The sequence below is a fragment of the Trachurus trachurus genome (assembly GCF_905171665.1).
Source record: "Trachurus trachurus genome assembly, chromosome: 9".
NCBI lineage: Eukaryota > Metazoa > Chordata > Actinopteri > Carangiformes > Carangidae > Trachurus > Trachurus trachurus.
The window spans coordinates 7,733,866-7,749,412 of record NC_139895.1 but is presented as its reverse complement, the minus strand read 5'-3'; the positions used below and the strand labels follow the sequence as shown (position 1 = coordinate 7,749,412).

General features: G+C 39.4%; 1 protein-coding gene across 1 annotated transcript; it reads left to right on the top strand.

The window, feature by feature from the left end:
• Positions 1–3,479: 3,479 nt before the first annotated feature.
• anxa3a (annexin A3a) lies at positions 3,480–13,472 on the top strand (the record flags this gene model as incomplete). The annotated part of the gene is made up of 12 exons (XM_083978235.1): positions 3,480–3,542; positions 3,642–3,732; positions 3,837–3,931; positions 7,502–7,615; positions 8,314–8,404; positions 8,843–8,922; positions 9,461–9,517; positions 9,622–9,715; positions 9,819–9,914; positions 10,036–10,094; positions 11,010–11,132; positions 13,413–13,472. The coding sequence occupies 12 exons, from the start codon at positions 3,480–3,482 to the stop codon at positions 13,470–13,472; spliced, it is 1,023 nt and encodes a 340-aa protein (XP_083834361.1).
• Between the last annotated feature and the right edge of the window lie 2,075 nt (positions 13,473–15,547).

The window sequence follows — 15,547 nt, the reverse complement described above, 5'->3', positions numbered from 1 at the left end:
CTATCTATCTGTCGTTCTTTCTTTTCTTTTCGTTCTTTGCTTCTCCACTTCTGCTGAGGTGTGCGACAGGTAGCTCAGACACTGGTGATTGTTTCTCCACTTTGTCGCTGTGACCGTGGACGAAGACGCCGTCCATCGAGCGGCTGCTTCTTCTGACTTCCTGTGAAAGTATTAAAGCTGCTGCTGCTGGATGATGAGTGTAAATAATAATAATAACACAGATGAATGATAGATTTAAAAAAAAAAAAAAAACGTTTCAAGTGCAATTACTTCACCGTTACTGTTGTTAAACCGCCTCCTTCCCCTCATGAGCAGGACCTTCTTCTGTTTTTGCAACGACATGTATTTCACGCCTTACTCAGAACAAACAGATAATAATAATAATTCCTCTTGTTTCTGCACAAGTTATCTCAATTTATTTTTTAATGTTTGTGTTGCTCTGACAGCTGCCAATATTAAGTGCCATGCAGTATTTAACTCATGAGTTTCAACAACAAATCATCCAAAGTGTTTCTTCTTTTTTTCTTTCTTTTGTTTTCTTTGCTTTTAATTTTCCAGAGAGCGAGAAAAGTGGAGAAATTTTTCCCCCTCTGCGATTGTAACGAATCAAAAAGGTTGTAGCCTTACACTGGAAAAAAAATTCACTTTTTAAAAAAAGGAAATAAATAAAGAAAAAGATGCATTTTGTCGGAGACGTGCGTCGACCTGCCTTCGTTCTGCCCAAAGACACAAAAACACACTCACTCGTTTTATTTTATTCTTCATTTTTTTTATTGTATTATTATCTTTTATCCCTTTTATGATGTATTATTATGTTACACTGAGCTACTGATGATGTAATGATGATGTAACCCGCCATGTTTAACGTTACTGTCATTGTTTTTTTTGTTGTTGTTTTTTTTTAAAAGTGTGTGACACTGGTTTGGAGAATGAATGGAGAAGAGAAAAAAAAGAAAAAACAGCTTTTCTTTCTCTCCACTCGTCTCCTTTTTTATTTTATTTTTTTGGTTCCACCACCTCCTGTCTTCTTTCACCTGTGCCTATATCAGATGACATTGGAACAGGGGAATTCTGGGAAATTACATTATATTTTTTTGGTGCTATTCTTTTTTTGTTGTGGAAAATAACCATGATGCTATCAATATGATGCCTGTATTTGGTGCCTTTTTTAGTAATAAAAAAAATTCTGAAACATGATTAACTGACTCGTTTCTTTTCTGTTCATCTACGTCTCTTTTTTATAAAGTTTTTATATATACTATATACATTTGCTAATGTTATTAAAGGAGCATTATCGCAAATACAGCAGTAATAGCATAAAACAAACTGAAATATGCAAAAGATGGGTCGGGGGGAGCCATAACTAAATTTACAAAAAAAAATCGCCAAGAGTATAGTGTCCGTGGGGCAAATGCAGCATTTGTCTTTGTTATGATCCAAGCCGCCCGGCGCTTGCTGCGTTCAATTGCACTCGGAACACGCAAATCCGACCTCCGAACCGGAAAAATGCAACAGTAAATTGTAATGTAGCAGTGTTAGGCTGCTTACAGTCACTGAATCGTCCCACTGCGGTCTGCACGTCACACCAACGATTATACATTTGTAGGAGGAAGTTGCAGTTGCTGTTGTTGCCGTTGTTGTGGTTGTGCGGGAGTAGAGCTGCCGCTTCCACTAGCGAGTTTTCTTTTTCCTTTCCCGCGATTGCACGTTCATTCAGCCTTGTGAGGGAGGAGGGGGAGGAGGGGGGAGGGGAGGACTAAACGAGGCTCCTCTCTCTCTCTGACAGCTGCCCGCTTGTTTATATCTGATATGCTCCGCCTGGCTCCATCTAGTGGCCGAATTAAGAATTTGGATTTGCGATAATGCTCCTTTAAACAGAATGGGACGTGACATTTAGGGACGAATTCAGCCTGAAACTGACGATAATATTTAGTTGTTGTTTTTTTCTAAGTAGGATGGATTTTAAAGGTACATTGTGTAGGAATTACTCCCATCTACCATTGCGGTTGTATATCGCAAGCAACTCAGTCGTTTTTTTCATGCTGCATTCACGTGAAATTGGGCAGACGGCAGACGGACGACAGCCGCTGCAGGTAACGGCGTAAACAAGTGGTAGTGGAATTCACAAGTGGAATTCAGTGTAAAAATGGACAATTAAAAAAAAACTTTCTGTTTAAAACGTATAGTTTACACTTCACATGGACTTTTATCATTAAAAGAATTTTAAAAGAGTGTTTAAATGGACTGACTGACCAAATATACTACGTTTTTGAAACTGTTTAAAAAAAGCAAAAGCTAAGTTCAAAAGACTAGAAATGAGGGTAATTGCAAATTAAAAAAAGAAAAAGAAAGAAAAAACAATCTCAAACCAACATTAAAATTAATAAACATGATTGATGATTGAATGAGACATTTATTACTTTATGTCTGATATGAAGTGTGATTTATTTGCTCAAGGGGCGTTTTATTAGCCTACAGTAAGTTCACGAGCCGCCCCTGAAGGCAGCAGCAGCGCGTGCGGAGTGGGCGTGGTCAGGTGACTCCTCAGGTAGGAGTTCAGTTTCCACACAGACGGAAGAAGAAAAGAAGGAGAAGAGAAGAAGGGAGGAGACGTGTCCCGGTCAGACTGAAGAAGCTCTACAGTAGGTGAGGATTTCTGAACGAACCTGCGAAGTTTTGTGATTTTTTGGGATTTAAAGGTTTGACACAGGTGAGAGTTTCACTTCCGTTTCATCCTCACCTGGAAAGAGAGAGAGAGAGAGAGAAAAAAAAAGAAAACCGGAATGTAGCCTCAGTACAACATGGAGCTGCTCACTGACTTCAGGTTTATCAGGTCTGGTTCTTTAAAAATGTCTTGTCACCGACTGAGACTCAGAGGTTGGTTTGATTTATCCACCAGAGCAGCTCAACGTTTGATGCTGCCTTTAAAATACATTCAACTTTTTAATGTTATTATAGGAAATCACACAAATCACTTCCTGTGAAATGAAAAAAACTAGAATAACACCAGACTGAGATGACAGTGAGTTACAACTGGACACAGTCAAGTCAAGTCACAATTTATTTACCTATAAAGCACATTTAAAACAACCTCAGTCGACCAAAGTGCTGTACAGTTAATCATAAACACTATAAAAAAAAAAAAAAAAAACAACACAAGGGATAATAGTCAATTTAAAACAAATTTAGATTAAAAAAAAATAATAAAAAGAAGAAAAGAGAGAGAGAGAGAGAGAGAGAGAGAGAGAGAGAGAGAGGGAAAGAAAGAGAGAGAGCTAGATATAATTTAAGCGTTGCATATGATCGAAGTAGAAATTGCTATGGTGTATTATGTAAACTCTTTGTTGAAGTCTGTTTTTGTTTTTGCAGAATAAACTTTTGTTGTCGTCATGACGTCTTTATGGGTGAGACAAAGTTTTATGCTTTTATGTTGTTTTTAAAATGAAGTCGTCACACGTTTTAATGAACCCAAACTGACGATGAACATGTTGCAGGACGACCTGGAGGGTCTGGTGGATTCTCCATCTTCCTTCACGGCTAAAGTGAGTTTGATTCAGACATTTTTTATGCTGATTTCAGGCTTTTATTGTGAAATCCAGATAAAGATGTTGTCATGACTTGTTGTTGTTTCTGTTCCTCAGGCCGGCGGAGACAGAGGAACCATCAGGGCCAAGGCCGGCTTCGATGCAGCAGCAGATGTCGAGGCTCTGAAGGACGCCATCGAAGGAATCGGTATGAACACACACACACACACACACACACACACACACACACACACACACCCATCATTAGTTACACAAGCTGTGACATCACACATGCTCCTTCTCCTTCTCCAGGCACCAAGGAGAAAGTCCTGATCGACGTCCTGACTCAGAGGAGCAGCGCCCAGAGGCAGCTCATCTGTGAAGCTTATCAGGAGGCCACAGGCAGAGTAAGACCAAAGACGGTTTATAAACCAAGACCACACACACACACACACACACACACAGATCATAGTCTATTCTTTCGCCCCACCGTCACTGAAGTAAATTTTGAACTCATTTTTTACAAGCCACATCTCTCTGAACAGTTTGACACGAAAATGGCAACACAACAGGAGAAAATAAACTTTGTTCACGACCTGTCGCCGTCTCTTCGACACACTCTCGCGAGATTTGGCACAGATCTCCAACCTAGGCAACGTCAAACAAACGGCCGCGAACTCCCGTGAAAATTATTTAAATAATTTTCGTCATGCTAAATATGACTGTTAGCAGTGTAAATATTTAATGTTATCATAAGAAAATATAAATATCTCACTTTCATCTACCTACAAATTGTATAAATCCACACAGAACGAGGTGGGGTGACGGTTGGCCACGCCCATTTAGGAGACAGGATGTGTAACCATTTCTATCATTGGAGCAGCCTCTCATGGGGTATCTTGGTAAATAGAGTATCTTTGGTAAGAACTGACCTCCATCGCCCAGACACACAAACAACAAAGAGTGCCGAAGCGGAAGCAGGAAGTAACGGCGCCATGGGTCCTCAATTCGAAAAAAGTCTCCATACAAATGAATGGGACTCCAAGTTTTATTTCGTGATCCGTTTGAATTGTGCCATGAGAAAAAAATATGTCCTCTACCTGTTTAAAACATCACGTTTCATGCCCAGAAATCAGCAGTTTAAACGGCAACAGAAAAATGTATTTTGTGTGACGACGCTCTGCGGACTACAAATCTGGTGTTCCACAAAAAATACGTCACCAACTGACACGGGAAAGGGCGGCATGTGGTGTGTGACGTCACCTACGAGACCTGTAGTCTTTCTGGTTACGGACTCTTCGGAATTTTATTTTACAGAGGACATATTTTTTTCTCATGGCACAATTCAAACGGATCACGAAATAAAACTTGGACTCCCGTTCATTTGTATGGAGACTTTTTTCGAATTGAGGACCCATGGGGCCGTTACTTCCTGCTTCCGCTTTGGCACTCTATTACCACGCTGTCAGAAGACCCTGAATGCAGCACCAGCAGCAGCGGCAGCAGTAGTAGTTATTTAGTGTTGAAACACCAGCCTGTGTTTCTTTGTGTGTGTGTTTGGACAGAGTGAGTCATCATGGTGTGTGTGTGTGAACCAACCCTGTGCACCAACAGGTTCTACACAGTCATTGTGAAATTGTATGTGTGTGTTAGAGGAGGCAACTCTCAGAGCAGCCAGATGTCTTGAAAGCCCCAGTATGTAACTTATTTGGCTTTTTATTAGCATAAATCAAATGTTGCTTTAATAAATACGTATTTCACTGAAGTGGAATCACAGCCGCATACAAATGAAAGCTTTCTTGTACCTTAGAATGAGTTGTTACAAGTCTTTACAAATACATAAGTGGGCGACGCACCGAACCGAGGCGGCCATGTTACATCGCCATTTTTTACGTTGAGTGGCAGCGTGACCGTAGGTAACCACGGAAACTCAGCGGAGCTGTCGGCTCAGGGAGAAAGTTTTCCAGGTAGCGCCTGATGTTGCATTCAGGTGCAGTCAGGCAGACGGCCGTCGGCAAACCAACCGGATGTCATTTTACTCCACGAGAGTAAAGCCCTATTCGCACGGGATTAGTTTTACCTGGGGACCTCTGGTAATTTGTAATAATTGCGGAGGACGTCTGTGATCTTAATCCCGTGCGAATGCGCCATGTCAGTAAAAAAGTAAGTAAAAATTCCCCCGCAAATTACCTACTATATTTCACCAAAGACCGACGTCCCGTGGTAAAACTAGTCCCGTGCGAATCTGCATCTCAGTAATTGAGGGGCATTTTTTGTTGTATCTGTGTTTTTAAGAGCCAAGTCACCACCACACACACCTTCACTGCTGCAGATAAAATAAAAACTGTCACCGAGTGCTGCATTTCGATTTGAATTCGTGAGTCTATCAAGTGCATTGTTAATCAATACGTCATGCCTGTGAATCTGTGAACGCGCACGTATAAAAGGCGGATTCAAGGCAGCAGACAAATCACAACCAGAGCACCGCAGAGAGTAGCGAGGTGAGTGCAGCGCACGCCTTATTTCTCCTGTGATGAAGAAAAAAAAAAGAAGCCTAGAAGTTTAATTGGTGCTGATTAAACTTGTAAATTATGCTGCTCTGGATACGATTCTTTCCTTATATTCTGACTCTTTTAAACAGTGGCCAAACAACAGAACCATTTTATTATATTAGACTATTGCCTATATTTTCCATCTTTGCTGGGCATATAAAGGTTTGTTTAAAGCCTGTCCCATATAGACGCGTGTCTCTCTAGACGGGTCCGCTCGGCGCACACACACACACACACACCCTCCAAAAAAAAAAAAAAAAAAACCTAATGTCAGAAGTCCGGGCTGTGAGAACCGGCAGCCTACCTCTGGTATCGATAACCACAGCGTGGTGATCCAATGGATTTGATCGATCCTGGAAAATCTGTTGTCGTGATAGACTCATGTGTTTTCATAATGTTTCATAAAGTGGATACAATCACCGCAACTCTGTCCGGAGCTTCGCTACTTTTATTTCCGTATCCTTGGTAACAAAAACCCCCGGTACAAGGACCCCCCCCTCCCCGCTTGACTTGAAGTTATGGCCCCCCCTTGTCCAGATGCGTTCCGCGGTCCATGCAGCAGCGGATGTTACGACGTGCACAGCTTTGACGTCACATCGGAGCCTTAATGTCAGTAAATTCGAGTAAAAATACAGACATCACTTATCCCGTGCGAATGCACCGCAAGAAACACAGACGTGGGGGGGTAATTTACAAATTACCAGACGTCCCCAGGTAATACTAATCCCGTGCGAATAGGGCAAAAGACGGTAAAACGTGTGTCAGGTAAACAATACGACATCACCATGACAACATATTGTCACGCCTGTATTGTTTTGCCTCGTGCTGGCGGACCACTTGTTTACATAGACGCTTGTTTATCCTGTTACATGCAGCGTCTGTTGTCTGTCTGACATCTGCCCGATTTCACGTGAATGCAACATCAAGAATACGTTCAGATATGCAACCGCACCGCTAGATGGGGGGAATTCCTACATATTATACCTTTTATAATACGGTGGCCCTGAGGTGCAAATCACAACAACAAATCAGAAAACATAACACAAAAAGAGAAAACACAATGACAAACTACTAAACGCAACAACAAAACAGAAAACATAACGGTGATTTGCCGTTCTGTTTAGTAATATATTGTTGTGTTTGGTAGGCTAATTTGTCGTTGTGTTTTCGGATTTGCTGTTGTGATTTGCACCTCAGGGCCACCGTAGTTTAATGTTTGATTTTCACATCAGGAAAATGAACGTGTTGTTTCTTTGATTTGACTAAAGCTCTCGTGCAGCTTTTAAAATGACAAATACCTATCAGTGTGTGTGTAGGTGACTAGGTGTGTGTATTTGCATAGGTGTGGTCCTGTGTGTGTGTGCGTGTGTGTGCGTTCTGAGAACTGATGGGCTGTGTGTGTGTGTGTGTGTTTGGCGTTTCCAGACTCTAGTGGACGACCTGAAAGGCGACACAGACGGCGACATGCAGGACGTGTTGGTGGCGCTGGTCACTCCGCCTGCAGCCTACGACTGTCATGAAGTGGTGAAGGCCATGAAGGTCAGACCATCATCATCATCACCACCTTCTTCTTCTTTGTCTCTGGGATGTTTGGTTTATTTAATGACTTAACAAATGAGTTCAAACTGAAAGAACAAAGATTTACATGTGGTCAGTTCAGAGCCTCATCATACTACTTTGTAGGAGAAGCTTTTAATTGTAGCCTACCTTGAACATTTAGTTTTAATGATAAGTTTAACTGTGTGTGAAGAAGAATCTCTTTATCAACTAAATGTATTTAAACACTAACCTCGCCCAGTCCTCTCTGCATCAGTGTCAGGTTAATTTAAGGTCTTTATTTAATCAGCCGGACACTTGGTTCTGTGATATTTCCTGCAATCTGCATCTACTTTTTTTTCATAATATCAAAGAAAATGTACAGTACATCCACTCTTCCAAAGAAAGTAGTAAAACATAGGTAGGAACAATTCAAAGAGAGCATATACTTACAAATACAATGTTTCTCATTTTGATTTGTGTCTTTCTGCTGTTTTCAATGAAATACCGAGTTTAAATATTTTGTTATGTATCACATTCTGTTTCTATATTTTTCTTAAATTCTGTTTCTTTTTGTCAGTGGGGGTTGTTTCTTTCTTTCTTTCTTTCTTTCTTTCTTTCTTTCTTTCTTTCTTCTTCATGTAAATACAGTTTAGAAACTTTGTTCCTCAACTCTTTTGTTGTGGTTTGTCGTTGTGCAGGGAGCTGGGACTCATGACAGCGCCTTGATTGAAATCTTCGCCTCCAGAACCAACGAACAGATCAAAGCTCTGCGTGAAGTCTACCTGCAAGGTGACGACAGTCTAGAAGTTTTAATTAGTGTTGTTCCAGTTCCAGAATAAATGTCTGCACCTCATCTTATAGCCGTTCATCCAAAGCATTTAAAGGGATAGTTCAACATTTTGGCAAATTGGCCCATTGCCATAATCCCTATAGTCATAGCAGTAGGTTAGTTACCTTTAATTGTCGGTGCAAGCTATTTTTAGAACGGCGGAGCAGAGCCGTGAGCTGCTCAGAGCTACACCACGGAGGCTAATGGGATTTCTTGGTTTCCCTCATCAAACTCATCAAATACACAAAAAACAGCTTGCACCAACAATTAAAGGTAACGAAACCTACTGCTATGACTATAGGGATTATGGCAATGGGCCGATTTGCCAAAATGTTGAACTATCCCTTTAACACATTTTATTGTGAACTTGTTTCGTGTTTTTTTTTTTCCTCCAACAGAAACAGAGACTCAGGTGACTCTGCAGCTGAAGGACGAACTCTCTGGAGACTACGCCACAGCTCTGCTGCTCCTGGCCGAGGTTTGTCCTCAGAGCAGCCGACACTGCATCCACACTGATGAAAATGAAAAAAAAAAAAAGTGAAATAAACTGTACTGTGCAAAAGTTTGAGGCACTGCAGATGTTTAGATTCTTCTCCACCATCCGAGACTATCTCTCATATATTTTGCAGCTTGACAATGAACCAAAACTTACAGCCAGTGTCAAAAATAACTATTTTAATCGACAAGAAGAAGACCGAGTCCTGCAACTGATGGTATAGCCATAACTTTATAAATACAGACTATTCATGAAAGCATCTTCACTTTGCTTAAAGTAAATCTAAAACTTCTGTCAGTTTTGAAAGATTAAGTTTTATTTCTTTGTTTTTGTAGGATTCAGGTCACATTTGCATCAATATATTTTGTTATTTTCCCTTTGTTTAAATCTTTTCCTTCCAAATGAATGGAGAAAAATGTATCGATATATATCAAAAAATTACATTTATATGCAAATTAAAGTTACTAAGCGTTAAAAAAAGTCCTGATGTCAGTAGGTTAAGGTTTGTTTCTGTTTGCAGGGCGAGAGGGACGAGAGCTCCACCGCAGACGTAGAGAAGGCAAAAGAAGATGCCCAGGTGCAGTTTTATGTGAAGTGATGCATGCTGGGAAAATGTCTCTCTTTGTGTTGCATAAAATCTTGAAGAATTTAATTTTGTTGTTGTTTTGTTTTTTCACCCAGACGCTGTACGATGCTGGAGAGAACAAGTGGGGAACTGATGAGTCTAAATTCATCGACATCCTGTGTCAGAGCAGCATCACTCAGCTCCGACAGAGTACGGACGCCACATTTAAACATTCCTGTTTATTCTAGATGAGGATAAAACTGTGTTTTATTATAATTAATGTCAATAATGTAAAGTGAGATTTTCCTTCCAGCTCTGGTCGAGTACAAGAACATCAGTGGGAAAACGCTGCAGCAGAGCATCGAGGGCGAGATGTCAGGAGAGCTGGAGGAGCTGCTGGTCGCTATAGGTGAGATTAAAGTTTCATCTAAGAAATGTTTTTGCACATTTTCAAATCTCTTCTTCATCTCTGTAGAAATATTGTTGTTGTGGTTGTGGTTTACAACTTTTTTTTTTCCTTATTTCTCCAGTGAAATGTGTGAAGAGCGTCCCGGCCTACCTCGCAGAACGTCTGCATGAGAGCATGAAGGTGAAAAATTGAGTTTTTTATTTTTGTGTTTCAGTTTAAGATCAAAGTTAAAAAATAAAATAAAATAAAAAAATTCTAACATCCAGATCAAAGAAACACACGTCTGTGTCTATAAAGAGAAAGAACAGAACTATAGAAGGTAGATCATATGACCTCAGCCAATACTAGATAATATCAAATATCACAACGTTTTCTGTTATTTACAATACATTACATAATATTTTCCATAATGTAATATTCATTTCATATTCTATAATATTTTATTATTGCACATATTGTCTTATTGCTACAACTGCTGTTCAGTTTATAATACTTTATTATTGCTACAAGTGCTGTTCAGTTGAAGCATCATTTATACCTGAAATATGAAATACAATAATAAAGTTATATATTATTATTACGGTTAATAATATGGTTATACATATGTAGTATTATTAGAACATTCATAGTAAATATACTTATGTATTGTTTAATATGTATGTATATTTGAATATAAAGTACAATAATATAGTTGAATTTTTTAATTTGTCAAACTATCTCAAACTAAATATAATGCTGTAATTATATGTTATTGTAGAAAATGCATTATAAATGTTATTTGTTGTTATAAATGTCGTTTAAGGGGCGGTGTTTAGCTCTGTTGGTAGAGCACCCGCCCCATGTGTTGAGGCTATAGTCTTCTGCAGGCGGCCCCGGTTCGAATCCCGCGCCGAGCAGCCCTATCCTGCGTGTCATTCCTCCCCTCTCTGCCTCCCATTTCCTGTCTCTCTCTGAACTGTCCTGTCCATTCAAGGCCAAAAAAGCCTCAAAAATATACTTAAAAAATAAATAAATAAATGTTGTTTAAAAACACATGCAAAACTTAAAAGCCAATAATGTAATAATGTATAAAACATAAGTTTGTTTGTTGTTCAGGGCGGGGGAACAGACGAGTCGACTCTGAACCGGATCATGGTGAGTCGCTCTGAGATCGACCTGCTGGACATCAGGAGGGAGTTCAAGAAGCTCTACGAGCGCTCGCTGCTCTCCGCCATCGAGGTGAGGAGGAGGAGGAGGAGGAGGAGGAAGAGCTCATACTATGAAGTCATAAATACATTTAGTTTAGTCTGCTCTCTCTCACTGTTCACCACCACCATCACTATGACTCCAGTGTGATCAGAGGGTTTTAACTAGAGTTTGTTCTCTGTGAGTTTCCTCTGATCGTCTCTCTGACCTAAATGAAGCTGGATTAGAAACAGCTCCACGACTGATGTCTGACGTGTGTGTGAAGCCGAATCTGTCTGAATAATGCAGGAGGCTGCTGCTGCGGGTCCTCGGAGACGCAGCTAGAGACAAAGTGACTAATCTGCAGCGCTGTGAAGTACAGAGGAACTCGAACGTCTCTTCATTTGACACCAGAAACAACTTTTCTTATGAACTCTGATTAAAGGATGTGAGAGCAGCAGCAGACTCCTGTAAACAGCGGGGGGGCTACTCTGCTCTTTATTTAGCTCCTTGTTCTTGTTGCTCAGGTGGTTCTTCAGTCTGGATCAAAGTCCTCAGAGAAAGACAAGAACTGCAACTTCCTGTTGTAGCTCCGGGAAGCAAAGGAAAAAAGACAGCACATGTGATTTAACCCTCCTGTTTTCCTCCTGGGTCAAGGAAGGAAGGAAGGAAGGAAGGAAGGAAGGAAGGAAGGAAAAGGGAAAGTTGGGAGGAAAAGGGAAAGATGGGAGGAAGGAAGGAAAGATACATGGAGGGAAGGAGGGAACAGATTAGGTCAAAAAGGAAGGAAGAAGTAAGGGTGGATGGACGGAAGGAAGGAAGGAAAAGGGAAAGATGGGAGGAAAGATACATGGAGGGAGGGAACAGATTACTGTAGGTCAAAAAGGAAGGAAGAAGTAAGGGTGGAAGGAAGGAAGGAAGGATGGAAGGGAAGGAATGAAAAAATGAAGGAAAGAAAGATGGAGGGAGGGAACAAATCAGGTCAATTGGATCAAAAGAGTAAGGGAAGAAGGATTGTGGAAATAAGGATTGTGGAAATAAGGAAGGGAGAAAGGGAGAAGGAAGGATGGAGGAAGGGAACAGATTGGGTCAATTTGACCCAGAAGGACAGCAGGAGGGTTAATACAAGTTTGCATGCTGGAAAAAAAATCTAAGTAAAACATGAAAGGAATTAAAAAGACGTCACACAATAGAAAGTTTAATTCTAAAATGTGTCTTGAGAAGTGAGATGAAACAAGATAAGATACAAGATACAAAATTATAGATTTTTTTGTGTCATTTTGTGTTTACTTTATTCTAAAAAAAAAAAAAAACACAAAGTGCACAATATAATACAGACGACTTTTACATTTTGTTCCCTTGGTCGTTCCTCCATCATTTCGTCTCTCACAGTTACTCGAGCAACAAACAGCTCACACCGTCTCGAATGTCCTACAGTATTTTACAACATTAATACCACAGAATGACAGTTACAGGAGAATATGGTGATAAAGAAAGAAGGAAGAGGAACTGGCGACAATAAAACGACAGATCGATAGAGAGTCTTGTAGAATGAATTTCTTGAGGTGCGAGAACTTTATTTTGTCTAATGTTTAGAAAAGATGTCAGATTCCTCAGCTCCACAGAAGGAACAGGGTGATTTGAAAATGCCAAAAGAAAATGAATTCGGAAAGCCAATACATTTTTAAATTTACTCTTGAAGGTTCAATCTTTGTCAATCTGAACACCAAAGATAAAACATCAGGCTGAAGTTTCATGAAAGGTTGGACCTTAAAGGAGAATTCCGGTCATTTTTGGCCCCTAAATCGTTGTCCTGATGGTCATCCGGTGTTGGGGGGAGCAAAAAACGCGACTAAGATTGATGCAGGTAAACCAGAGTTAATTCTTTCAACCACAACAAACACTCAAAAAACAATCAAATATCTATGGTACATGACTGGAATCCTTACGAGACACCACTGAACTCATATAGTTTACAGTATAAACATAATAAACTTCCTATCCAATCGCAGAGCGCCTGCTCTCCCCGCCACAGAAACAAACACTTTTTCCTTGTTGTGATGATTTCTTTACAACAATAAACGGTCAGAGATATTTTGGACATTACCACTGCACTGCTCCACCGTGTATTTTTGTTGATTTAAGGGGTCAAAAATGACCGGAATTCTCCTTTAACATCCTCTATCAAGTTATTTTTTGTCTGACCTGAGACTACAAAAGTGTCTGTTTTTAATGTGAGGACAAAGAAAAAGAAAAGAAAAGTATATGTTGAAGCTGACCTCCTTCAACTCTGCTGCTGCTGCTGACTGACACAAAGTGTTTCTCCTCCTGCAGTCGGAGCTGTCTGGTGACCACGGCGACTGTGTGAAGGCCATCTGTGGAGGAGACGACTGAGCCGCTCCGCCTGAAGCCTCCTCCTCCTCCTCCTCCTCCTCCTCCTCCTCCTCTGACCTTCGACCTTCAGTCTTCACCCCCTGTGCTTCATCTTCAAACCTCGTAGATTATAACAACTTCATTTTATACTTGAGAAAACAGCCAGAACTTACTGTACTGGCAGTTGCCGTAGCGATTATCAGATTAGTTCACAAAGGAGACGATGAGTCGTTATCGATTTGTTTCCACTTCAGTTTTTCCTTATTTTATCATTTCACCGTCCACTTCCTCTCACTCCTGTGAAAACATAGTCACAAAAACTGTGAATTTGAACTCTATTTGTTTTCATCAACAGATCTTTATGCATTCATTTCACTGTACAGTTACACAATATCAGTGCAGAACAGAGAATCTTACACAATACTAACAAGAACATTAGAGACACTTGTCCAAGTCTTCACATCTATTGTATATTTAAATCTATTTAACTGTTAAAAATCTGATGTCAGTTAAATTATTATATTATTAAAATATTCAACAATGTACTGTATGGAACGCAAATGATGTCCGTTTTACTAGTGCAACATTATAGAAGAAACATTAACTGTCATCATCAGTTTGCTTCTTCACGTTTTCTGACATGAAAGAAAAGTTTTAGGATTATTAACTTTTAATATGTTTTTTTTTAAATAGTAATTCTTTAAATGTATCAATTATTTCCCAGAGGATGGAGGTTGTTTCGTCCCAGATACTGTTAATCTGAATCTTTTTTGGCAGTGTAGTGAACAGAAACTTGAAATATGAAACACCATGAAACAACACATAAATAAAGAGAATAAAGCTTCCAAGTGAATAATTGATATTTTTAGAGGATTTAAATGAAGATTTTCTCTTAATTAACCCACATTCAATTTAACTACCATTTAATTGTAAGAATACTGATCCATGCAACAAAGCTTCACTTAATTAGTAATGACTAATAATGACTAATTTAAATGCATTTACATTTACAACAAATAACATTAGAGGACTCAGGCTGTTATCAACTATAATGTGATGAATCATATTCTCTCTGTTTGTTTCTTTGCTGTTTATTCTCTCTCTTATTATAAGTTTAACAATAATGAGATAATAATAATAAAAACCCCTTATGAATCACTGCTGGTGATAATGTTTTTCACATCCTCGTCTGTCCTCGTGGTCGTTCCTCTCAGTGACCAGCAGGGGGCGTCACAGACTCAGCAGCAGGTCTCAGTGTTGTAGACGCTGCAGCTGTCTGAAGACCTCGGGGGGCTTTAAGAGGCTTACAGAGGCCGTATGTGGGGAACATCTGAACCGTGGAGATCAGTCAAACCAGTTTTTTTTTACTGACTTGATGGAAATTCCTGCTGATCAGGTGGAAAACAGAGACTTTATCCTTAAACGAGTGGTTTCACTGAAACCAAGAGGGGGAAATGCATAGACGACTAAAACTGAAACATTCAGTCAGTCCACAGAGAGTTGGGAAGAAACTTTGTTATTTGATTAAATATTTAGTAATTTTCCGGAACAAATACCGAAAAACAAAATTAATCAGTTGCAGAATATATTTTTTCTCTGTTTTACACACAGCACAAAAACCAAGACAAACACACACAATTTAGACTAAACTGTGCTTTCATAGGTCCTGCTTTTGAGGAATAACGTTGTCAACAATAAGTATTGTACTGAAACAGTAAACCATTTAAATACTTTTTCATATTTATACATACTGTACCTGTAGGCCTACTGTATTAGATAAGCATTTTTACTATAAACCATTCATTTACTGTCAAATATGTCCCAACAGTTTTATTTATCATTGCACTTGTTTTGATCATTTATTACCAATTTCACTTATATAATAAGCGATAATTCCAATAACTCAAATATATTAGAAAAGATATATACGGTATATAATCTAGAATATGATATCAAATAACCCTCTCCAAACTGCTGAGTAACACAACAGCACCACAGATGCCATCAATTTATAAGAATTAAATCAATTTCTAAGATATTTACTAAATTAATCAGTTAGAAAAACAGTAAACTCTCCTCAAAATACAAAAAAGTAG